General features: G+C 35.5%; 1 protein-coding gene across 2 annotated transcripts in view; it reads right to left on the bottom strand.

Moving 5' to 3' along the window:
• Positions 1-943: 943 nt before the first annotated feature.
• The window catches only part of PCDH10 (protocadherin 10), a 61,653-nt gene continuing 34,850 nt past the window's right edge, over positions 944-27,746 (bottom strand). The window contains exon 5 of one of the 2 annotated variants that reach the window (XM_023636548.2): positions 944-5,259. In XM_023636548.2, the coding sequence (XP_023492316.1) occupies positions 5,189-5,259 (71 nt within the window). In that variant the 3' untranslated portion in view covers positions 944-5,188. Of the gene's footprint in view, positions 5,260-21,989; positions 22,612-27,746 lie in introns of those variants that run through there. The other variant, XM_023636550.2, reaches the window with a different exon arrangement.

Below are 27,746 nucleotides of genomic sequence, written 5' to 3' on the forward strand. Positions count from 1 at the left end.
AAGAGTAATTTGTAAGACGAATTTTAGAACATGGCATTTGTTTTTTATAGACATAATATTATGAATGTACTCCCAGGTTTCCTGGCTACCACATAAAGACCATTTATTCCACAAGTGGTTTAAATTGTATATGTTGATACTAGAAGAGAATTTTGCAAAAGAATCAATATTGTTACAAGTAGAATATTTAGCTAAAGTTCCTCTCATATGAGTATACAAGGCGTGGTTGGATAAACCCCAAATATGGCACTCAATCACAGTAAAGCGTTCCTAATTGATATCAGCTCTGTGCTGTCTTTCATCTGATGTGAAGAGGAGAAGGGGACAGGGGAAGATAAGCAATATTTTCTGGACAGAAATAAACCTACATGTTAAAAACGGGTTTTTAAGGTCTTTGACGTTCTTACAATAACGGTCATTGTGGGTTTCCTTCTACTCTTAAGACTTAAACTGATAAACCGTTTGTGTTACTTTCATGTAGATTTAACAATCCATCTCCTTCTCTTCAACTGTCTTCTCCAAGAAAGTCTTCAAGTAGGAAATACAAAAATCACTGACATTATTAAGTCCATGATAAATGGTCTCAATAATTTTGCCTTCTAGAAGATAAATCATTGCTATGAGTATGGGGATGAGAACCAAGAAATATGTTTTTTAGCACGTTATTAAAAGTTACAATTTACAGAGGGACTTATTTAATCCTCCAACAGTCAGTATGGAGTGATTTGGCAAGGCTTAGAACCCACATAGACAGATTTCCAAGCCCAATCACCGTTTGAATAATTTCTCATGTGTCGGACGTCCCATTCTTTTACATAGTGCCCCAATTTTTCTCTTCTTAAGGTAAAGTCTCCACAGAGTTGTTTCTTATTTCCTAGCAGTATATAAATGAGATCTTAGAGCTGTGTTTGCAAACTTTGGGAAAAAAGAAGTACATAGAACCTGTAGCTCAAAATGCCTTGTAATGATCCTTTTACTTCTTTCATAATCCATCTAAACATATATAACATACTACAATTGAAAATAATAAACATTATATCTTACACTTATAGCATCGTCACGTTTAATAATACAAATTTTATATAAATTGAAGCATGGTATGTGCCAACAATCCAGTAGGGACAATTAAATTACTACACACTACAAATAAGAAAACTGAGGCACAATTTGGTTAAATGATTTTTTAAAAGTCACACAGATTTAAAGTATTAGAATAGGGATTTTAACCCAGGCCACCTAATTCCATAACCTGTGTTTGATATGTCTGTAAAATGAACCTCGTTGATGTACTTCAGAGCCAATTCAACCACTAGTTTGCTACAGGACTTTAAGTGATGCTCCCTAAGTCCTGATTTTCCTCTTCTGCAAAATACGTGAAATGGTAAATCAAGATTTCCCAAAGCACGTGCCTCAAAACTCTCATTTTGGGACAATAATTTTGTAGAAAAAAGATTTCCATGGGGAGTTGTTAGGATACTAGGTTAGAAAGCATTGAACAGTATTTTTTATGGAAGGACTCCTGAGAGACTTTTACCATGCTAAGGTGAATTGGAAATCTTTCAGAAATTCATGAAGCCTGCAACGTCCATTTGAAAATGAAAATGCCTATACTGCTCCCTTTCCCCCCACTTTCAGTCAAGGGAAACTAAGGGTTCATGTGACACGCTTTGGAAAATTTTAGACAAGGAGTTCTCTAAATCCCATTCTACTCCAACATCGTCTACTGTACTCTCTTCTATCCTATTTTATTCATTTCCAATATTGTGAGCATCCAGTTCCTACCTCATTTTATACGCACACAGACACACAAACACACACACATACTCAGTATACTGTGAGATATACTAGTGTGGTCTGGAGATGTAGAGAAAAGCAGATAACCTACAAGTTAAATCTTAGAGTGTTTTTATCATTTCTAATACTTGACCTGTAAGCTTTGTGTAAACCACATGGCAATGTGGCTTAAATGTGAAAGGAATTTATGTATCTAAAAATGATTTCCCTTTAAAGTTCAATATACTATATATCTGTGTTGGACATTTCTAATGAAACATTATTTGCTTAATTGTTTCATTTTATTTTATCTTCTTTCCATGTTATTTAAGGTAGCTAACAGCAGAGGTCCATAAGTCAAAAATTATCTCCCAGCTCCGACACTCACTAGTGTTATAATTAGGAAATAATCAAGTGTACATGCTTCTCATCGGTTAATCATCTGTAAATAGGTTAAAAATAGCATCTTTCTCATATAAGTGTCATGATACTAGCACAGTACTTGTCACAGATGGAACACTCAATAAATATTGGCTTTCACTATAACTTTAGAACTGTCTCAGTTTTGATTTTCAGGTGAGTCCTACATGCCTATCTTGGCTTGTGTCACAATTTGGAGTTGTATAAAAATTCATGGTAGGGGCCGGCACATTCTGCTTCAGTGGCCCAGGGTTCGCCGGTTCGGATCCCGGGTGTGGACATGGCACCGCTTGGCGAGCCATGCTGTGGCAGGTGCCCCACATATAAAGTAGGGGAAGATAGGCATGGATGTTAGCTCAGGGCCAGTCTTCCTCAGCTAAAAGAGGAGGATTGGCAGCAGTTATCTCAGGGCTCATCTTCCTCAAAAAAAAAATTCATGGTAGACATGCTCTTTTATCACCTTTATCAAGAAAAGATGACTTTTAATACCTGCCAGTATAACTTAGAAGCTACTATTAGCTAGAACTATTTTGGTAGGTCGGTAAGAGTATTCGAAGTTTTTTTGGTTTGCTTTTTTATTCCTACCCAGAACTTCCAGCGAACAGGGAGTTCCACGAGAATTTATGGAATGAGTATGTCCCTCAGATCATAACATATTCTACCTACATAAAGGAGATTGTTTTGTCTAACATCATTCCCAACTAAAATTCAATTCATGACCCTAATTTAGATGTGGGAACTGATTCGTCTCTAAATTAACTGCAGAACTTTACCAAGGTCATGCTATTTTTAGTAATAGAGCTAGAAGAGAATGCAGTTTGGAATAATTTCAGTCATCATGCTGTCCATTACACATTGTCTATATATTTCCCAGTATCAAAGTTAATGGAGAGTGGTAATATATATTAAGTTATATGTTTAAGCCTTTGAATTTTTTCAAATTCATGTCAACTTTTTCAGAAAAGTGGCATGTTGGTATTTTTTTAAAAAAATTTGTAGTGTCAGAGATAATTAACAGTTATTTTTTTCTCAACTAATGCTTGAATTATCATCGTTTCCTTCCATATATATTTTGTAGATTAGTAAGTGGTAAACTTTGAAAAGTGCTAAACACGGTAAAATTTCCTAATCTAGATTGAATTCATCACCCGCTCAATTCTGCTTGAATCTGTGTTAGTTTCAAAGTGTATATTTTGTTCAAAGAGTTTTACCCCTCTCTTGTTCTGATTTCAATTGTACTTAATATCTACATATTCTAGAAACAACGGGATTAAGGGCATTTGTTTTTTCTTTTTTGAGGAAGACTGGCCCTGAGCTAATATCCATGCCCATCTTCCTCTACTTTATATGTGGGACGCCTACCACAGCACGGCTTGCCAAGCGGTGCCATGTCCGCACCCAGGATCCAAAGTGGCGAACCCCTGGCCGCTGAAGCAGAACGTGCGCACTTAACCACTGCGCCACCAGGCCGGCCCCAGGATTAAGGGCATTTTTGTCTTCAGTTTTAAAATGTATTTACTTTACTAACAAACCCAGATGAGATGGATATTCTAATCTTTAGGTTGGATTATAATTTCAGGGGAGGATATGCTCTTTAAGTAGAAAAAAATTCTTTATTCATGACTGATACAAAAGAACAAATCTGACAGATGCTTTTACTTGGCCCAAAGCAGTCAGGATATTAAAAGTTAACAGTATATACTCTTTCAACATGAAGTTAGGTTTTTTTAGAATCTGTTTTTAAATAAACATAGTATTGATTTCAAAGTTTCTAACATCCAAAAATCTACTGTGTTCCTTTTATCTTTCTGTTGGTGATAAGAAAGAATGTGAGCGCTTTAAATCCTCTTGACATGACTGTCCCTGGCACAACAAAGTCCCCTCCTGTGCAGACGAGGTCCTTGTCTGTCACTGGGATCTCTCTGGAGGTGAAGATTGCCAGGTGGGTTTTCTAACGACTTCCTAAGTGTAGCCTCCTCATCTAGGCTGCCATCTCTAGAGTGACAGATTGGGTAGATGATTCCATCATTGGATCACACCGTGTTTTCCATTTGGGGCCAGGTATCATCTTTAGGGAAAAGAGTTAAAGCTTTTGTCAGAGAGTATTTCTCTTGTTTCACTTAACATCTACTCACCTTTTGGTATGGAAAGAATAAAAAATACAAACTGATAAGGCTATCCCCAGGCAGAGTTTTTACGCTACCCAAAGCAGTCTAGGCAGCTACAAAGATCCTTCAATAATCTGTCAAAACTGACATCACTGTGTAAAGAGCTGTTCATTTCTATATCTCATTTTGGATTGATGTACGTGCACTTTCATATCCTTCAGTTCGATATAACATTTGGCCTTTCATGTTCTCAGTTTAAGCTACAGGGAATTCAAAGCTATTTCAAAGCGTAATTATACAAATCTGCATATAAAAGCCTATATGTCCTACAGAGGGCTCGATGGAAAAGCCAACTCTTTCAAAGAAGAAAATTAGAAGTAATTCCCACAACTAAAATTCACAAAAGTTAATACATTTTTCATCTGATGAGAACAGTTTTATTGTTTTTAAGCCAATAGAAGATTAATCTAGAAAATGGTGGGGACTTTTTTGTGAGGTAGAGAGGAGAAGAGCAGGAAAGGAGAATTGAAAATTGGAGAGGAAAACAAAAAAATAGTACACATATATCATACAAATTGTTTGTGAAAATGGTCACATCCCATGAGAAAAAATCAATACTTTGCATTGCTGTAGCAGACAACAGGATTCTCACTTCCATAGTGTATTAGTTATTTATTCCTGCATCATAATATACTCCAAAACATAGCCACTTAAAATCGCAAACATTTATTATCTCAAAATTTGTATGGTTCGAAACTCTTAGTGCAGTTTAACTGGGTGCCTCTGGCTAAGGTTGGCTCTCTTGAGACGGCAGTCAAGCTGTTGGCAAGAGCTGTGGTCACCTTTGAAGATGCAACTTGCGGGAGGGCGTCTGCTTCCAAGCTCACTCACGTGGTTGTTGACAGGCCTCCATCTCTTGCCACATGGGTCTCGCCACACAGCTGCCTCCACAACATCTCTGAAAGAAATCCAAACGAGAATGAGAGAGTGTGCAAAAAGGCCCCAAGATTGAAATCACACCCTTTAATACCCCAACGTCAGAAGTGACATCCCTCCACTTATACCACATTCCATATCTTAGAGATGGGTTACTATATCCCATCTACCTTCAAGAAAAGGGGATTACTCTAGGGGGTGAATACTAGGAGGTGGAAATCATAATGGTCCATCCTAGAGGCTGCCTACTCCACGTACATACATTCTTGTTAAGTTGTTTTTGGTACTTTTTCATATTACAAAAGACTTTTCAAATACAAGTCCTGTAAATGTGGTTTTAAACTGAAAATAATTGCTACTACACAAATTCACCAGTTTTATTCTTCCAAATATTTTCTCTCTAAATATCATCGTGCTAGTTTTAAAAAGTTTCATAACTTGAAAACGATGAGTACGGTTACTTAAATCTTTAAAGTAACTATTTTTATCTTTTTTTTTAACATGGAAAGACTAAGATTAAAAAAATCTCGCAAACATAATTGTATAAATTCTGGAGCTAACAAAATACTTAGCACCGAAGTTATGTAGCATATGGTTATCCTAGTCCCAAACAGTAAAATGTGTCTGTATGTGCCAGCTCTTAATTACCAGATCATTAACACTCAGGTGTCAATTGCTGGTGGCAAAAGCAATACCCAAATGGCCTAGTTTCTGTCATGCACAGTGTAATTAAATTGACCTCAAGTACTGAAGCTTGCAAGTTGCCTGATACTATTTGGACACTAATTTCAAGCACTATTCAAAGTAGAGTGAAATAGTGAATAAACCAATGTAATGAGAGAAAAGCTCTATCAGGTTTTAAATTGTATGTTCATACATAATTATAACCTTAAAGACATAAATAATAAATAATCACAATTCTAACTACATCAAATATAACAATGCGTATCACATATTCGATTTTAACATCATCTAAAATTCTATTAGATCTCAAGATAACGATAAAGTTGTTACAAACTATGAAAACTAAATTATTGTAATAGTCCCATTGGGGAAATTGGAATTACATATTGTATTTTGTGATTTCACTTATTGATATGTAATGAGAGAAATGGATTATTTCTATTTTGCATTTGAATTATTAATTCTCAAATGCTACTCAATGTCAAACATTAGTGCTTTCTATACAGCGCTAACAACGACAAAAATATACTAGCAAGAATCCCACAAATTCTCAACAAACTGAGAGCAGATTTCTTCATGATATTCTCTGTTGTATTTATAAGACTTTGTTCCTTATGTCCAAAGCTCATTTTCAAGCTTCCAGTTAAAGAGAGAGAGGAGGTGAATTCATGCGCCAACCTTAACTTGTCCTAAAACTTCACTACACGAAAAGAAAATTGTATAGAAAAAATCTACAAGAACAAATAAAAGGTATGAACAAGTGAGAAAACAATAGTGCCCAACACTTTGAAAGTTTGGAAGTAGATTAATAAGTTGTAACCGACTTAGTTTTGAAAATATTTGGTCTTTAGCTGGAAGTTAATATGAAGCCTCAGGAACTGATGGAATAAGATAGTTCTGAAGTGGGAGTGAATATAAAAATAAAAAGAAGGATAAAAAATGTCATCAAGAAGTAATTAAAGTTCCAAGCTGCCCTCATCGACTGTGTACATGTAAGTGATCAATTGTCCTCTCTGGTTAGAAGACAGATTTATCCTCCAAGGAGACTGAAACTGGTGTCTAGATGGGAAGACAGCAGCACGGTTTAACGTGAAATCATCATACCAAGAAAACTTAGAATCTTCAGTCTCCCAGCCATCTTTCCCCAATTAGCTTTCAGAATGCAAATGTTCAGATTTAGACTTCTAGGCAGAAGACTTGAAAATATTTCTCTTGGTATCTAATTAGCATGAGAAGAAAAATGTACCTAATGTATTGACTTTGGGGGTTCCTCAGTTAATTGGTCCAGCCGTGTCACTCTATAGATAAACATACTCCAAAAGCCCTCCACATAAGTAGAGTCCCTCTTCAGCTTGTAGAGTAGTGTTCTTAATTACAAGCAGACAGCCAAGTATCACAAGACATTTGCAAAAAATCTCTGCCATAATCCCTGGAAAGAGACACTGCAGGGAAATAAAATGTAATATAAACTATCATCAATATCTTCAGAAGAATAAGAGAGAATACTGCATACGTGGGAAGAGTTCAAAGTACTTTAAAAGAGGAATATTGAGAAAACAAAAAGAACTCTTCGATTCAAAATAATAATAAAATGATAAAATAAAATGTTCAATAGAAGTTTGGAAGATAAACAGATGAAAATCTCCTACAAAGTAGATTTAAAAAACAGAAATGGGCCGGCCCCATGGTTGAGTGGTTGGGTTCACATACACCATTTTAGTGGCCTGGGGTTCACCAGTTTGGATCCTGGGTGCAGACTTACACACCGCTTACCGAGCCATGCTGAGACAGCATCCCACATAGAAGAACTAGAATGACTTGCAACTAAGGATATACAACCATGTATTGGGGCTTTCAGGAGGGAAAAAAAAAGAGGAAGATTGGCAACAGATGTTAGCTCAGGGCCAATCTTCCTCACCAAAAATAAAAAAAAAAGAGAAAGAGAAAATAGGGAAGAAAAAGTGAAGAAAATTGGTTGGTCAGCAGAGGAGGTTCAACATCCAAATAATAAGGGATCAGAAAAGACGAAGAAAATAAGGGAAGAAATACTGAAAGTAATCATTCAAGAAAATTTCCAAAAACTGAAAGGCTTGGGTTTAAAGATTGAAAGAGCTCACAAAGAACTTGCAATATGTAGGAAAATAAACCCATACCAAGGCATATGATAAAATGAAATTTCGGAACTTGATGACAAAAAGACCCTCTCATTAAGTCTCCCGAGGAGTTTGGGGAACTGTATTGATGAAAAGTTTATTTACGAAATGGTCTACTTTGGAAGGCAATGTAGAAACCCATTTGAAGAATCTAAACTTTCCATCTGACACATTTGGCTTGAATCAAGCCTGACCTAAATTCAAGTCCTAAATTCTTCAAGGTTTCTCAGAGATTTGGGTCCTCTCACACAGCTTACTGCTCACTCTCCTGGTATGGCTAAAACTAAAACCCAATGTATGTGCTGCTTCGAACATCCAGCAAAACCAGGAAGGCTTCAAATAGCCTAACTTCAGGGGCGAGCCTGGTGGTGCAGTGATTAGGTTCGCACATTCCATTTTGGCAGCCTTAGGTTCACTGGTTCGGATCCTGGTGCAGACCTATGCACTGCTTGTCAAGCCATGCTGTGACAGGCCTCCCTCACATAAAGTAGAGGAAGATGGTCATGGATGTTGGCTCAGGGCCAGTCTTCCTCAGCCAAAAAAAAAAAAAAGAGAGAGAGAGGAGGATTAGTGGCAGATGATGTTAACTCAGGGCCAATCTTCCTCAAAAAGAAAAAAAATAGCCTAACTTCAAGTTCGCCTCTCCACTGTGCTCCCGAAGATGAGATCCCCTAGCCAGACAACCTGATTTTCAGGCCACCAGGTGCTAGTCCTGTTCATCCCGAGTAGTGGGTGTCAATTCCCTACTAGTCTGTAGAATTATTCAAACAAGCCAATCACATCATCCCACCAGAACCAGGGACACTCCACCTTCTTTTCATTACAAAGCCTGCCTCCTACAGCCCCTGATTACCCACGCTGTACCCAAGTGCAATCCTTGTGTGTGGCACAGGGATGCAGTATCTTTCCCACCCTTCCCTCCCTGGGCTGTGAATATATGTGATGAATAAACTGCTGTTGGTCTCTTCTGGACTTGCACGCTGGCCTGTTGGACACTGTTGTCATTCTCATGTGTTGCCTTCTCTTCCCACCGTAAAATGCGCCTGTCCCCCAGAGGAGAATTGTTGTTAGTTGACTATACCTCAGCATGATGTTCTGTCAGATTCAGTCTATATTTGGCAGGCGTCTCTGGGACTCCTGCTTGTAAAAGCCATGGCAGCACAGCACTTTACCTGGCCTGTTAGTGCTTGAGTTTTATTTACCAAGGATAAGCTAGAGCTCTCTGGTCACTGCATCTAACTTGGTAAATACCACTAACTGCTTGGAACAGCCATATGGACATTATTTGTGCCCGCACACCCTCAGGAGGAGCCCAAGGATGCTCACTGTGGGGTTTATGGAAATGAAGGAAATTACCACCCTACAGAGAATTAAGCATGGCACCCAAGTCACCTAAAAAATGTCATTCAGGCGGAAGTAGCTACCTTGTCCATTTCCTGTGCTACTGTTTCCTCTTGCTGCTGTCCTGTATTCTCCTTACTCCTGAGGGTATCAAGGTGGATATCTGTGGCAACCTGTGGACCATGGACTGATGAAAAAAAATAATAATGAGAAGGGGAAGGAGCATAGGGTATCAGCGCCTCCGAAAACAATGAAGGAGGTAATGCAACTGCTCTTTCAATGAAAAGACCCTAGTCAATGTGTCTGGGCTTTTCTTAGTGCTGCTAGTTACCAGCAGGCCAAGGGCTAATCTTCTGATTACTCAGCTTGATTGCCCAACCAGCACTGTAGACAAAGTGACCTTACTGGAGGTGGATTCTGACCTTGGGGACATTGACTGACACTCCCTGGAAGAGAAGATAGCTGTCTACAGGTGGGCTGCTGGGCTCCTAAACTGCTTCCCCTCAACTATCCAGAAAGATGATCAGATGGAGGCAGAAATTGAAAGCCATGACTACTTTACATGACTATAAATCCAAAATATTCTGAGGAACAGAAAAAAAAATGAGGAAGCCCATAGGGCTATAGAAAAGGCTGATTTCAAGCAACTGACCTCTGTGTTTTCAGCCAAGAACACTTCCACTGTGCCACTCTGATGCCTGTTTTTCTCTTGTCACAAAGATCTTTATTTTCAAGATGATAGGAAAAAGCACCCCTGGCACCTCTATGGCAAAGCAAAGGGAATCCTTAAGTCCTGCAACGCACCCATTGCCTTGGGGGAGGCCACAACACTGATGATACTGATTTGAGGCTTTCAGGAGTAAAAAAATTATAAATAAGAGCAGGGTAGAAAGGAAGCCACCACCACCAAATGTATCCAGGGACAAAGAAAAAGAAAAAGGAGAGGAAGGAGGGCAGGGAGGAAGGAAAGAATCTCCGATACAGAGAGAGGAAACAAAAAACGGAAATAAAGTTACACAATTTGGGCCAATCGGAAACCCAAAATTTACTAAAAGAATATATGTAACAAAAAGATAAGAAGACTGACTGGATTTTGTGCCTCTATAACATAGATTTTGAATTAGCTAACGTCTACTGATGTACCAAATGGCAAACCTTTATGGATTTAATGAGTAGTAGGATTCAAATGACAATCATACATGGGCATCCCACTAAATTTAAAGATGGTACCCCTTATAACCTTAGAAGAGTTACTGATATAAAATAGAGGACAAATAGGAATGCTTCACCTTAACCGCCAGCCTTTCCTAAATCTCCCGTGATTGTAGCACCCATTGCCTTACTTTTAGTACAATTCCGTAGTGGGCATGAACACTCTGACACAATGAAAAATATATTAAAATTAAATTAAGTCTTTGACACTACAATTGGCTTGATGGATAGGACCCTACAGACCCCACCCCAAGTTAAAATAGTTAATATGTCCCACTGTAAATTAAAACAGGACTGTCAAGAATTAAGACTTATTATGTAAGACCTAATGAGTGAAGGGATGGTTATCTCCACTGCTTCTCCATTTAACAGTGCAATTTGGTCTGTTCCTAAATTCGGCAGGAATGGATGGTATGTCATAGTGGGTGACCACACCCTTACCGCTGTGGTCCAATCCAGTCAGATCCTCCATATCCAATATCCAATATTTTTTCACTTACTGATTCAATCCAACCAACAACTGGTACGTATTTAGCTATTATAGATTTGTCCAGTGTGTTCTGTTCAATGCCTATTTCAACAGCCACTCGGTCACAGTTTGCCTTCACCACCAAAGTGACTCAACATGCCTTTGTCAGGCTACCTTTGAGTTCCTCAGCAGCCTTCCTATCACACACAGTCTTTGCAACTAGGATCCTAATTGTATACGTCCTTCTCCAGGAGCACAGACATGACGCTATATTGTAGACGTCCTCCTCTGAGGAGATTCATTAAACACATGCAGTAAGGGCATACAAATTCTCACAAAGCTGTTCTCAAAAAGAGAATGGGCCATTGCTCCATGCATAGTGCAAGACCCTGCTGCTTCTGTTAAATTCCTGAAACTTCTTTGGTAAACTGATGGCTGCTTCATTCCTAACACTGTCAAGAAACAGTAACTGATCCTTCTCAGAGTTTCCTTCACTGTAGAGACTTTAGCAACCTCTTCTCCTGGCTCCCTCCTGGGGTCTCTCATATGGCCAACAATGATGGCCATATATATCCATGGATTTCTGATACAGGAAACTGCCCTCCTTGGCCTTGTACCATATACCATTAGAGTGGTCATTTTTGACCACATACTGAGCTCTTCTGAAAATAGTCTCTCACAGACTCTGAGCATCTATTCACTATACCAAGCTGGTCATTGTGCCTCGTGTCATGGAAGCAGCACTCCACAAGTTCTGCACAGTTACCAAGGCCTCCTTTCTACAGGCTGGAGCCAGACTTGGACCCTCTGACATATCCCATATGTAGGAGGGTTGTAGCCTCACCTCTCCTCAGTCTCTTGACAGATGCCACTGTGCTAGAGAAGGTCAACCCTCTCTCAGACCCCTTGGCAACCTGGAGAGCCCCTTGGGAGCAACTGAGTGAACATTAATGGCAGTTTATACACTTCATGGATCATAGTGCCACCATTATATATGGTGGAACTCAGTGGGATGTTGCTGCTTTTTATTCTTTATCCAGGATGTCCCTGATAAACGACAGGACCTAAGGGTCAGCACAGTTGGCCATGCATCAGGCAGGCCTCTTAGCACCAAACACCCTGGCTAGAAAACGGCCCCATCTGTACATTTTTATAAACTCTTGGTGTATTGTCGAAGAGTTGCCCTCTTTGAGGTAAAGGTCTCTGGGAATCTTTCACCTCACAGAGACATAAAATATAAATCAAGGTAACAGATGTCACTGCATGCACTAAGGCCTCAATTCAAGGCCTCACCAGAACACTTCTTACCCCCTTTGGAATTCCAGAGATTATTGATAGTGACCAAGGCTTTCATTTCACTTCTCAAAATAGACAATGTTGGGGTCTTGGAGAAGGCATTCAATGCAACTTCCATGTCTCCTCTAGACCCCAGGCAACCAGTTTAATTGAGAGGCATAACATGTAACTCCCCCCTTAAAAAACTCCAAAGACAGTAAATGGACCTCCTGCTATTGCCACAGGTATGGGTTAGCCTAAATTCACATCCGCTGCAGACATGCACTCCCTATACTAATGCCACGCAGGTTCCTCAGTTTACTTTAGTGGCCGTAGAGGGAACCCCTCTAAAGTTCATGTTTATGAAGACCACCTCACTATGTGGCCCTCTTCCTCCTGGTCAAGTGCCTACTTCACATCCTAGAGAGGCACTTCTTCTCCCTAGAAATCTCAGTTCACCACCACGGTAACAGTTGATGTTAAGGCATCAAGGAGTCGATTATGGGATAAGGACTAAAATTAAGGCCCAATGTTATGTGCTGCCTTGACACCTGGCATAACCAGGAGGGCCTCACATGGGCTAACACCACCCTCCTTGTTCTCCTCCCGTAAACACAATCCCCCACCCTTATCAGGAGGACCAGTCACAGTTCCTCCTTAAGTAGTGAGCTTTCATTTTCTTGTCAAACCATCCAATTCAAATAAACCAATCACATCCTCCAGTAGGAACCAGGAGAAAGCCTCCTCTTGATACCAAAGGAGCCTGCTTCTCCTTGTCCCTGATTTTCTCTCTGAGTGTAGCCTCAGTGTGGCCCTGTGTTTTGTGTGGTGTCCTTCTCTCCCAGGCCGTGAGACTATGTGACTAATGAACTGTCAACTTCATCTGTCTGTCCGGGGTCAGAGGTTGCGTGTTCTCCATGCCACAACCCTAGGGTAGAAGTGTCTCCCTCACCAACAGGGGGAATAGTTGAATAGTTGATGATTAAAACAATCCTTTACCTACCTTCTTATTTTTCTTTCAGTATTTAACTAAATTAGTTAAAGTAAGTTGAGCTAAATTGGCTGAATTTATTAGGTGGGATGATGATGATTTTGTAAAGTCAGGTTAGTCAACTCTATTCTTTTTTTTTTTTTTGGAGGAAGATTAGCCCTGAGCTAACATCTGCTGCCTATCCTCCTCTTTTTGCTGAGGAAGAATGGCCCTGAGCTAACATCTGTGCCTGTCTTCCTCTACTTTATATATGGGATGCCTACCACAGCATGGCTTGCCAAGCGGTGCCATGTCTGCACCTGGGATCCGAACCGGCGAACCCTGGGCCACTGAAGCGGAACGTGGGCACTTAACTGCTGCATCACCAGGCCAGACACAAGTCAAGCCTATTCTTGGTGAAGCAACAGCTTGTTAAATATGATTTCTCCAGGAGAAGTACTTATATTTACTTGACTCTAGTTTTGCTTATTCACTGCCAACATAACATGTTGGTAAAGAGGAATAAAAATGCATATATTAAAACAACACTTTATCCTAAATATAAATCATAAAAGGACAGTCAGAACTGTCTTTAGGCCAAATTTCATAGTGCCTTATACATGAGAATCATCCTTACAGATGAGCATGTGGCATAGGGAGAGCACTGAAATTTTAAAGTATAAAGTGAAGCTCTAGATGCTGTGGTTTATTTGTATATTTTTAAATATAGTTACTCTTTGGATTTCAAGTTAAAATAAGACACAGAGACTAGAAACATATCCTGACCCAGATTGAGAATTCAGAAGCAAGAGAAAGGGTTTGGGTAAATGAGTTTGTTGGATTATGGTTGGGTTCTTCCATAGGTTGCTCTATATTTGTCTCATTTTCTTCATAGGTAGGATAAGGACCAGAATATTTTCAAGGCTCTGTTTTGCACTAAAATTCTATTATTCTATGAGGTCTACTTAAAAAAAAAACATAGAAAATAAGATTAATTGCTAATAGAGGTTCGATGATGGCTGATGAATACAGGTTAAACAGCATGAAGGTGTTATGACTTTTTCAAAAATATTTGCTGAATGCACTTGCAAGTGCATTATCTTAGGATCATTGAGACACCTTTAGGCTGAGTAATATTTGCAAACACTGGCATGTGAATCCATACATCTTTGTCACAGAAACAACTGAAACAAAGGGAGCATCTACAAAGGTATCACAATGAGAGAGTTTGGTATTACTATATTTTTAAATAAAATTTTTCTCTCTCTTCTGTTTTTTACTCCTTCTTAGGGCATACTGTATCACTTTACTTCATTCTTTGTTGGATTTTAAGTAGAATTACCCAAGCGACATTTTCATTACTTTTCTCATTGTTTTAACTTATGTACGTAGACAACTACATGGACTTCAAAAATTAAAACTGCTTTTCAGTCTCTTAAAACTTATTGGAGAATGAAGGAAGATAATTGCATTCTCTCTCTCATTTCTCACTTTCTCTCTCTAATTCAGCTTTACTTGGTATATTTTATTATACCCATTGTGTTGTCTCTTTGTGGTCTGTCTAGCCCAGTAATAAGTAAGGGTGGTTTTCACACAATGTCAAAAGAAGTTGATCACTGATTGCCCAAGTGTGGAAAAGCCCAAGCTAGCTTGCTGATGATCAAACATTATTATCTTCCACCAGGCATTTTGATATTCTAAACACTAATTAACAGAAGGGCATAGAATGTATTTACCTATAAGATGGTTCTTTCTCTTCGTGTATTCCTTCATATGAGTCTCTCTTTTATTTATTAATACCTTTCCCCATCATACACACACAGAGATCAATTTTGAGACAAATATATTACCAGAAAACTTTGACATTGCCCATTCCCTCTGTTATTAATTAAGAAACACAACTAAGAATAAAAGAATTCTCACACTTTTAGAATAAAATTCAGAATTTCAGGTTTATGCAATTCACCATGTCAATAATTGTTTTCTTCCAGTTGTCATGATTAAGAGAAAAATCACTGGCACTCATAAGGGGAGTGGGGATGATGAGGGGGTAGAGATTGTGTTCCAGGTTAAGTGATGGCAATGTTAATTGAATGTTTCTTACTTCTAGGCAGATTGGTTGAGAAGTTGCCCAGTGATTATCAACTGCTCTCAGAAAAGTCCCTAAGAGGAAATAAAACAAAAAGTACCTTCATCTACACAATAATCTCAATAGAAGTTTTTACGTGGATTAATACATTTCCTTTAAAATATAAATGCTTCCTTAGAAACATGTAACTTGGTCACAGATTAATATGAACTGCCTTATTTTAGCTGATAAATCTAAATTTAGTTTTCACGGCAAGGAAATAAAACTTTCAATTGATTAAAAACAAAAGACAAATTAAAGAAAAAATTTGAACAGCCAAAGGACAGCTCTAGAGAATAGTGCCTGCCAAGCTAAGAAAAGACAATTTCAAGAAGTCCTCAATTAGGGGCTGGCTCAGTGGCATAGTGGTTAAGTTCACACGCTCTGCTTTGGTGGCCTGGGGTTCGTGGGTTTGTGGGTTTGGGGGTTTGGATCCCAGGTACGGACCTGCAAACTGCTCATCAAGTCATGCTGTGGCAGCATCCCACGTACAAAGTAGAGGAAGATTGGCACAGAGGTCAGATCAGGGACAATCTTCCTCACACACAAAAAAAGTTGGCAGATAGAACTGTTAAAAGAATATCCAATTCTATCAAGCAGCTACTGAATTCTGCTCAAATTCCTTTTTATAGTATAAGAAATCTATGTGAAAAATATGATTCTATCAAATATGCAGTAATTCAACAAATATTTATTTGCATGGGAATAGAAAGATTTTCAGAAAGCACATTGAGGTCAAGGAAAAAGATCAGGTAAATATTTCCTAGTGCAATCATACATGTGTATTTTTCAAGAGTAGGGATAAAGGACAATTTGAGATTTGCAAAAGAGATGAGGGAGATGACTGGAACTCAGCTGTGAGTTTTATTTCCTGGACTCCGTACCTCTAATAGAGAGGCAAAAGTGGCTTGAGCTGACAAGTGGATACCAAGGTCAAGTCTATTTTCATCTTCAGGGTTTGAAATTAGCACTTCTTAAAGACAACTTTAAAGCAGTGTGGAATTTTGAGAAAAGAATTATTTCCATTTGTAGACTGTATTCCATATTTTGGAAACCAAGAATAGTGGTAAAGTAATGGAAAATAATATTAATAATAAAATATATCACTTACTGTGTTTTAGCATTGTGCTATGCATTTCACATACATCAGTTCACTTAATTCTCACAAAAATTCTACAACTAACTGTACTTCTCCATATTTTACAAAGGTAAAGACTAAGATTCAGATGTGAAGTAACTTTTCAGAAAGATCTTCACTGTCTTTCCACAGCATGAAATAAGTTTAAATTTGAAATAGAGATCATCTGGTACAGTGCTTTTCAAACATTCGGGGCAATGATTCACAGTCAGAAATATATCTCACATTGTGACCTATTTCACTCATGTATCTGAAAACACGGTTCACAAAGAACTATTTGCTTTTACTATGAATGATGTGTGTTGATACTTTTCTATTCTACGTTTTTCCTATTCTATTTGCTTATTTTTGTTTTTATGTTATCCTCTTAATATGTTGAATTGCTCTCAGCACCCACTGTCAGATTTTGACCACCAATTTTGACAACTTAATTATTTGATCATTCGATTATTTAACATTTTGCCATAATTTCTTTGATTCCCAAAGTAAACTAGAATTTTCCTGAAGGCAGATATTACCACGCATTCTTATATCCCCTCATTGTCGGGCCTTAATATATTTTTGTAATCTAATACAGTTTAATTTTACCCATGAAAATTCATAACCTTTGCTAAGTAGAAGAGTCCATGATATGATTCCCAGAAAGGGCAAAAGTAAGAAATAGGAGGTACAGGTCTTCTGGGGAACCAAAGCAACTTGAAAATATAGCTGTTAACATTTCATGGAGATCTATCATTCCTGTATATTTTATTCAATTCTTTCCCACGATAGGCTTGGCTTTATTATACGTTTCAAGCAAGACAAATACCTAGTGCTCTTCCTGGTTGCCTCAAAAAATGAACCTCTGACCAGACAGGTATAGTTTGAACTCAAGAAAATCAGTTATACAAACCACATATGATATTAAGAAACACAACATTTCTTCTGTAACTTTTTGGCTGTTTCAGAATGTAAATTTGTGTAAGATTCATTCAGATTATTTCTACATTAAAAAAATTTATACTTTAATTTATATTTTCTCCTTGGTAAATGATACCCATATGAATTTTTTTTTGTTAGGTTTCCATCGACTTTCAATATGAAATAATTTGTTTGCAAAATTTTAGATAAAATGTTTTTTCTTTTATTGCTTGAAGGCACTCATATCTTATGTACAACCTCTGCATTAATCCTTGTGGGCCCTTGGTATTACTACAAATCAAAAGAGTTGAAAAGAAAATATAACATCAGGTGGAAAAATATATATTCAAAATATTCATTGTGGGTATCATGAGAATCATATGGAACTAAATGCCTACTTTCACAACTATAGATATAGTAAAATCCTTTAAACTTAGCATATGTTGCTTCAAATGAGACTCATTTTTGAACAAATGTTCCCTTAGACTTGTTATATTAAGACTGAAATTACTAGATCAGCATTAGTTGTTTTTAAACTTAGGGCCATATTTTGCTACTGATTTTATTCAAAGCTCCCACAGGCGTCAGTGGAAGATCCATGCATGGAAGAATGGCATAATATGTATCCTAGTTTTATTTATTTCATATGTATACAGCAGTATAAAATAATATATTACATTTACACTCATTTTACTTATGTATTATTATAGCATTCACAGTAACAAACACTATAGTTAAGATTTAAACTCATCTTTTGTTATAATACCCTGTTTTCACTCACAGATAACTGTCTCGAAAATGTATTTAGAGCTGAAATTCCCTGCTTTCTTTCAGCTTAAGGATGTATGGATGTATTGGAAGTCTGAGTTCTATCATTCAGAAACTTTTGAGTCTCATGAAAATGTAATTTTTTTTGCATCGTTAATGCAATATTTTCACGCAACTCAAAAACGTCTGGAGTGTAAAACTTCAAACTAAGCATGTGACAAGTTTTCAAGAAATAAAAACCATTTTTCTAATTTTACAAATACTTAAAAAATAACAGTGGTCAGAAATACATGCATGCACACTAAGGATATTAGAATTGTAGTCATATTATTGCCTGCAATACTCTGGCGGCACCCACCTACCAGCATTCCCGTAGAATGCTATAATCTAAAACCTATGCCAAGTTTTAGAAGAAAAAAAATACTCTACTCAACAGTAGTTTCACAAATTAAGGTATAAGGATTTTGTTTGACCTAGCAGAGGGATAGTCCTTGAAGGGTTAACAATATATAAAATAATTTTACTACTTCGAGGCATAAAAAATATGGAATTTTGTCATTTTCTGTTTTTCCTTGTTAAAAAGGAACATAAAAAGGATGTTAAGTGCAAAGCCTTTACCACTACAAAATTAGAGTTGAAAAAGATAAAGAACCCAAGAAATTACAATATGAAAAATATAAGATTTTCAGAAAAATTATCAAGTATACCAATGTTTTAGGTTTTTTTTAGTTCCTTGGGTATTAAAAGCACACATAGAAATATAAGGGGGAGAAAAAATACCACAGGTAATGACAAGTAACAGTGCTATTATCAGTCAGTAATGTGAATAATTTTCTTTATCCTGCTTAACATTTGCAACATTCTGAGTAATTATCTTAAAGATGAACTTTACTCCAGTATGTAAGTTTTGGAAGGTAAAATGGTACAATTAATGCACAGTTATTAAAATTTATGAAGAGGACTGTGAGGATTTTTTTCCCTCCTCTTATTGAAGAAGCAGGAGGGTTTCTACATTAAGAAAGATCTGACAGCAATTTATAACACTATTAAGAAATGAGACAAGAGAAAGAGTAATTAAAATATTTAAATCTCTATATAGTACTTAATTTGCAATGTTTGATAAAGGCATTGCATTTAATATCTTCATAAAATAAAATATACATATTTCCCAAGAAAGATGACACACATAATAACACAAACATCATTATATCTGTAAAGTAATTCTGATGTGATATTTAAATACTTGATGTAAAATGATTTCACAAAATTATGTTCACAAGTTAAAACTTAGAATTTTACATGTGGATGAAATATTTCTAAAAATTGTCATTTGACATACCTTTGAAACATTAAGACACTATTTCCACAGGAAAATATTTTGACATTTTCTTACTCTAAAACTAACCATGTTAATAAGGCGTAAATGTCATGATTATTCTTTTCTGAAATAATTTATTGATGAAATACTGTCTACTAATTTAGGTATTATTCTTCTCTGATATGTATAAAATAATGGAATGTTGGATATTAGGATGACTAGATTAAATAGAAAACCTATTCTAAAATTCCTTTGCATACCAATCTAATAAACATTTATTTGGAAACTTTTGTTATTGGTTGGTTTCATTCTTCTATTTTGTAGTCTCCCTCATTGGTAGATAACACATTAGTCAATTTACTAAAATCATAGTCTTACTCTATTGTAACTTCTGATTTATTCTGGATGCAATAGATACTTGATTAATAATCTAACCATTTAGTATTTCATGTTTAAATAATCTTATTGGAAAATGATAACATAAAATTAGATCCTTCAAATTAGATAAAAGTTTTGTTGTTTTTTGTTTTTAAAGATTGCTGATAAAATTCGAGAACTAGTATAACTATATAATTAGTATAACTGGTTACTATGATATATTTTAAAAAACTAACACACAAATATGTGTTATAAGAAGTTGGTTCAAGGGAGATTATATACAGTGATATAAAACATTAATTAAAGAAACTTTATTTAAGTCAAATGAATTACTGTGGCTATTGTATATGAAGTGAGTATGACCTTATTTTCAATGCACTTAATGGGGCAGATGGATGTGTTTTCCCCATAATTTTAAAATGGTGAATGGAAGGTTTTAATTAAAGCAGAGTGATTCAACAAGAAAATCATTTTCCTGTTTAAAAAGCAATTACAACAAACAGACTTTTCTCCCATTAAATTATGTAGGAACACTTCCTTACTAAAACAGTCTATCATTCAAAATATTAAAGTAGTAATGCTGAAAGTTTGAGAAAATTTTACTGTTGCACTTAGTGAATGTATGTGCTTTTTCTTGTCATATATGGTGGGTCAGCTTCATGTATTTTAAAGGGTCCCCAAAAGACTGGAACATTACGCACATTATTTTGATATACAAATAGACTGAGACTGCGATATTGATGTCTAATTTGAAAACAGTAAGTGATATCAAGATATCACTCAAATATACACATCAAAAACCTATGAATGTATGTAAGCATTTTAATGTTAAATCTAGGGAAAATATTCCCATTTAAGTGATGTAAAATTAGGCCAAAAACATTTATGTGTTAAGCTTTAATCTGTTCTTTAATCAGAGAACCAAGTTCAAACTATCATTGGACATAAGATCAGTAAAAAATTAAGGGAAATATTTTAAAATCGATCTGTAATTTGGATTGAGCAAACGTTTTGATGTAACGTTGAGGCTTTTTTACAGGGGAGTTGTGACAATTCCGTTTTTTGCTTAAAAGATGATCTCACATTTTCTGATTTTTCCCTCTCTTAATTGTTTCAAGAAGCAATAAACACCAGTAGGAAAAAAACGGAAAATATGTAAATTAAAGGAAAATGCATCTCATTGAATTTAATAATTAACCTTATTGGCATAAATTAAAACGCAAGCTTCACCTTCCAAGGCTGACTCATGAAGAATTTTCTCATTGATAAACACTGACTACATTTAAACTATAAAATTTTCACACATAATGTAATACCGAAACAGGAATGTACCATGTTTCTATCTTCAAATTTATTTGATTTGTGTTAAATTTAGAGATCCGTTATATCTTATAGTTATTCTTTACCAGTTCAGATATTTGTATATCTCTATATATTCATATAGAGTTATAAATAGATTTTATATGCATGTGTATTAGAAGTCACAAAACTATGCAAACGATGTAAAATAAAATTCTGTGTGAGTTATATGATTGAAGACTTCTTAAAATAGTAATCTTCCATTACATATTTTACACCACGAAATGTACAGACACCCAGTGTTTGCTTTTTTTCTAACAACAAATACAGGTGAATTCATAGATTCTTTATAAAAGCTTTAAATGATTCTAAATTCAAAGCCATAGAAATAGAATCGAAATAATGTAGATTGTTAGATATCTTCATAGTACATGTTCAGTGCTCCTCTGATAACATCGACAGCTAGATCTTTGGCATTGAAAATTCAGTATGAGTTATTGACAAAATTTTGTAGCTTTTGTAGCTTCATTTTCTTTCAAACAAGGAAAAACAGGGTTGAATGAGATATGCAAACTGGAAGGAAACTATTAATGATTATTTTCTCCTTAGTTTATCTTTGGGACCCTGAATTACCTTTTACTTTATTGTATGATGTGGACTGTATGAATCCATTTAAAAACCAACTGAGTTGTACCACATTTTAGGAAAATTATATAATATAATATATATATTTTATATTTATTTAGAAGCTTTGAAATAGTACAGTAAACACTTTGCCACACGGTGTATAAACTACAGAATGTCTTTGATATTTTGTGGGTCTTCAGAATACAACATTTTTATAACCCACGGGTGAAAAGAACATAATCACAATCTCTCTTGTAAAGTCGGAATAGTTTGGGGAACACTTGATCACACAAAAATAATATAAAACAGTCAAGTTGAAAACAGTGATATTGCATTTATAATGCACAAATTTCCTTTATCTTATGACTGGCTTCTTGTGGTGAATATAAACATCTAGAGGGCTCAGTGACATTTGGAGAGAGAAAGATATATAGTGCTGTAAACAGGCACACACTGATCGGAGAGGCAAAATCAGTTGCCTAAAGTTTCTACAGTTCTGCACATTTCAACTCATTTCTCAGGCCTGCTGAGAGCAATTAGGTCCTATAATTGGCCATGATGACTCCGCCAGCAATCTAACACTCAGTTACACACAACTAACTGGATGGCCAAGATAATGAAGTTGAAAAGTTGATGCTTTTGTTGGTCGACTTTGTGCAAATCATGCTGCTTCAGGTAAATCCTGTAGAATTGACTAGCATATCCTTTTCCGTGCTGTGAAAAAGAAAAAAAAATACTCTAAGAAAAAGAGCCTGACTTTTGGTGTTTAGAATCGCACATTAATGTAAAAGAAGCAAATACAATGGAAACAAGTTGTATCCCCATTCCAGACCTATCTAGTGTCAAAATATTTCAGCATGACCTTGGTTTCTAATAGTCACAGACTTTCTGTTGTTTGGCTTTCTAAAAATGACAATTTTGACATTTATGCAAATCTGTCTCAAATCGGAAATGTATACTTTATATACCAACCACGAATTATGTGGAAACTAACTTTTTAAATTATCGACAAAAAAATCTCTACTTTGTAATTTACACAAGATCAGAGGATAGAAAACATATGTGGCCTTCACATTTTTAGAAAGGTCTTTAGAATATCAATGAAAACTTGTTATATATTTAATTTAATAAACTCTAAATTACATATATTAAATCTGGTACAGAAAACTGTACCAGAAAGTGTTTACATAGTTAAAAACTTAAAGAATGATTCATATTTATCTCATTTCTTAAATTGTATAAAAACCAGATCTTTTTATGGCCTACAAATTATTTTTTTTAAGTAAATGTATCCCTCCAAAGGAATCGGCTTTCTCATAAAGAGAGTAAAGGCTAAGGGGAGAAAAAGATCATATTGAATTTGTTCCAGTCTTATAAAATGTATTGAATTATGAAGCAGAATGCTCAGATTTAATCATTGAGATTTTATGATTCTAAGTATTTTATTTATTTATAGTGATACAGGATATTTCTTTGCACCCATCCATAATCTTTGTATTATTTGACCATGAGCACAAAGAGAACAGAAACTGCAGCCCCTAAATCAGTATCTGGCATATAATAAACATACAATAAAATTGTGCTGAAAATCAAGATAGTTCAATTGTGATAAAAATCACAATTGTTTGTATATGTATATCTCATTAAAAATGAAAAACTATACTGAATAGCATAACTGACTTGTTTCAATCTGGTGAATTGTTGCTTTTTTTAAATATAAGAACATGCTGATCAGTTCATTTCCTCTCTTATGGTATTTTCACTCATTTCAAAAAGATTATCTAGTTATATATTTTTCCTAATTTATTTTCCCAGATCCTCTCATTTGTTTTTCCTCACAAACTCAGTTTCTCACTAGGCTATCAAGCATTTCTTTATTAGTTCACTTCTTAGCAGTCACACATCAATTAAAATGGTAAAAGTGAAGCATCATCATTGACAGAAATTAAAGTGAAAATGAATATATACATGTCCTGTGTAGTAACCAGCACTGAAAGCAATCAAAACACATTTTATTTTATCATATCATATAATATCATGAATTATAAGATAAGTTAGCTACAACACGGGACTACGTGGTAGCTGTTATAACTTACCTGGTCAAAACGGCACAGAGAATATTCTATAAGCAAATAGAAACTTTGTTCTTTTAAAAGATTCAAAACCAATTTTCCTATGCCCTTGAATTCAAATTCCCTGTTTCGTGATAAACTTGAGTATAAATGATTCAAATATATTTTGTGTATACCAATGAGAATTTAAAATTCTTCAGTACATTAGAATAGTCAGCCACCATAGAAATTCGGGTTTAATAAAATGAATTGGAACAAATAATTATATCACCAAATAAGTTATTGTCCAGAATGAGCAATTGTGTGAGTCAAAGGGAACAATATTAATAATTTCACAAGACATAATCTTGTGCTTTCCTGGACAACCAGGAAATATGATCACCCTACAAATAATATTACTTTTTTTGAAATAAGTTGGCGATGTTATTTACAGGTTTAAGTTTTTTTCTTTAAATAGTATAAATCAGAAAATACTGATTTATAGGAAACATTATTCTAGTAGTTCAAGGACAAAACAAACTCAGGAGTGACCTATACTCAACTTACAAGCTAATTCATTATGTGAAAAAAATGAATGTACTGAAAAGCTACATCTTTGTATAAATGCAGAAATTAGTCAAGCTAACACGTTTAAATCAGTAAAATATTTCTAATTAGGTTAAAAGGTTACTTATGGAAAAAGCTATTAGCATGGGTATTCTGCCTTCATCTGATTTAGTCAAAATACAAAAAGAACTTGTGTTATTAAAATGGTTCATGGTTATAAGAACACAGATATTTAGCACAATATACTCAATATCTTCAATATAAAGATAAGGTTAAAAGGCATATTTTAATTACTGGGTTACATGTGTGTTGCGCTTTTACTTAAAGTGCTCTTATTCCAGTAGTTGTCTGGAAAATACAACTGCCTTTTATTAAATTTACCTCCTCCTACTTATTTGCTAATTCAAGATTTCAAATCTGAATAGGACAAGTATAAGAGCTGAGGTTGAAGGTCAACTAAATGAGAATGGGGAGGGAAGACGTCCTCCATTTCAGAAGCTAATTTCCCAAATGTAAAGTACTGCAAGACAAACAAAAAAATGAAATATTATATTACTAAGGTTTTAGTTCACATACATTTTTTTCCAAGGATTTTAGGAAGCGAGTTTGACTACTGAATAATCATTATTCTTTGGGGGCTGTATGGGTTAATGTTGGACAAGTAGCACACAAATATTATTTTAAAAAAATCAATGTTATTACATTTTAGAGTCAGTGCCAAGGACAGTTCTTGTTCAGTATTAACTATTATGGCTAGGCATTTGCTGAAGCATTTCAGGCTAGAAGAATGGGTCAAATTCATCGGATCTCTATGCTCTCTGATATATTCTATATATGTTTTGGAATTATCAAAGCATGCTTCAAGAGTTTCTGCTTTTTCTTTTCATTTCACAAAAGCATTTCTTTCCCTCACTATTCATCAATATACGTAGGAAATGGGTCACTTGAAATGGATGAAAGATTTTGTTTTGTATCTAATCAAATGTAATAGGAAAAGGACTGTTAGTATTCCTTTTAACCTCTATTTTTTCATTCACTGCATTTATTCTTCATAGTGAGTCACAGAAATGTTACGTTTAAGACATTGTCTTACTGTCTGAACTGCAGATGAAAAATCATTCTTAATGGAAAAGAGATATTCAAATATCTATCTTCTTATAATCTAGTATATATATATATGTATGCATATATTTAACATATATATGTATGTATATATTTAGCATATTTATAGTTTTTTGTGAAAGTTTCGTGATGCATACTTTTCATTGTCTTGTGGAATCTTGTTATTGCCTTTGATAATTTGTAAAGTATGATTTTAAACTTGGGACATTTAAAAATTCTGATTAATGACTTAAGAAGAATGACTGCAAACGTGTTTGGCAAAAATAACTACAAAAATATCAGTACTGATCTCCTATTTACACCATGTATAATAGTATAATAATAGCCTGGAGAAAAACAATTTTGTATAATATACTAAAATGACAATTTAATAATTTGAATACTCACATTCTTATACTTGCATAGCAGAAAGCAAAACATCCTTTATACTTTATGAGAGTATCAACCACAGAAGCTAAAGCAATAAATCAAGCTTGTGAGGTGATCTAATCTACTTCTGCGACTGCAAGAGAGAACAGCCTTCAAACATCCCTGATGACTGAGACGCCACTGCAGTGAAAAACTTCCAGAGGCTGAGATCAGTAACCTACTCCAGAGCGCATTCCGATGTTTAATGAGCTCACAGTCAGGGCGCTTCTCTATATATCAAGAGGATCTAGCACACAAGAGTTTAAGCCCATTACCCCTTGTAGAAGTCAGAGGCACCTGTTCTCTGTTCCTCGTGTAAAAGCATGTTATAAACGGAAAGATCGTTTAAAAGCAAGCCTCCATTAGAGATCTGTCTAGTTGAATAATCAGTTCTTTTAAAACTTTCCTCTGTCTTACTCTTGAACCATTTTTGAGGATTCTCTTTGAAAATCTCTCTAAAGAATTTTCTTTTTCTGTTTAACCACAAAGTCCAGAAATGAGCACAGCAGTGTTAACTATTAAAGGTTGGTCACTGCTTGACTTGTCTTTTATCTTCTCACTTGAACATGGGTATATTTGCTTTTATTTATTTATTTTGTGCTGAGGAAGATTCGCCCTGAGCTGATATCTGTTGCCAATCTTCCTCTATTTTGCATGTGAGCCGCCATCACAGCAAGTCAATGATAGACAACTGCTGTAGATCCACACCAGGGAACTGAATCCAGGCCGCCAAAGTGGAGTGCGCTGAACCCAACCCCTAGGCCACTGGGGCTGGCCTGCTTTCATTTTTAAAAATATAGTTGTACATTGTTCACATTGTAATTGATTTCCTCCTCACAAAAAATTACAAAAAAGATTCTAAATTAAAAAACATATATATATATAAAGTGAAAAACTGATTACCTCCTATATGTTATTATAAATTATATAAAGACTGAAAGCCTTCTGTTAGTATAATAGATATTGTCTTTCTGTCCAATAATAATAGCTTAGTGCAGCATAAACTTGAGTTCCTATATTTATTTCACAATATTCACACCATCCTCATGCTAAATTTCCTTTTATCTTTCATCAAACAGGATGCCTTTTTATTCTAGCTTGACAGAGACAAGGAATTACAGAATATATCTAGAAAACAAGAGTTCATTTAGAGGAGGTGGTTCCTATATATAAACTTGATTAATCTTTTAGAAAGGAAACTCTGTGAAATAAATGACTCAAACAATCCTTCAGACCATTCATGTAAGAAATATGTTAAAGCCACGTGTTTGTTTTTAGTTTAGTCTATACGTGTATGCAATGCTTACAACATAATTTGCAGTTAATAAATGTTTATTAAATTTAAAGTTAAATCTATGGGTTTTTAAAGAGATAAACCAGCGAGTGAAGTTTTGTGGAATAGAAATGTGCATCAGTGAATGAGGAAAATGGATCATTTCTAAGTGAGGAGAGAAGCGTGTTGAGCATAACATTCTCTCCGTAGAAATTCTAGCTCTAGCAACTCTGTCACCCTTAAATTGTCACCCTGTCGCCTAAGAATCTAATGCTATCAATACTGCTATATTTTTCCTGTGATAGAGACTATACTGATTTTAGGCTGTGGATTAAAAATGAATTGGGCCTCATTTTCTCACTAAGAATGGTGTGTACAAAGAAGGAATTTACTGGATAAGCTGGAAGGTACCCTAGAGATCAAGTAGA

This window comes from Equus caballus, chromosome 2, assembly GCF_041296265.1.
Source record: "Equus caballus isolate H_3958 breed thoroughbred chromosome 2, TB-T2T, whole genome shotgun sequence".
Taxonomy (NCBI): Eukaryota; Metazoa; Chordata; class Mammalia; order Perissodactyla; family Equidae; genus Equus; species Equus caballus.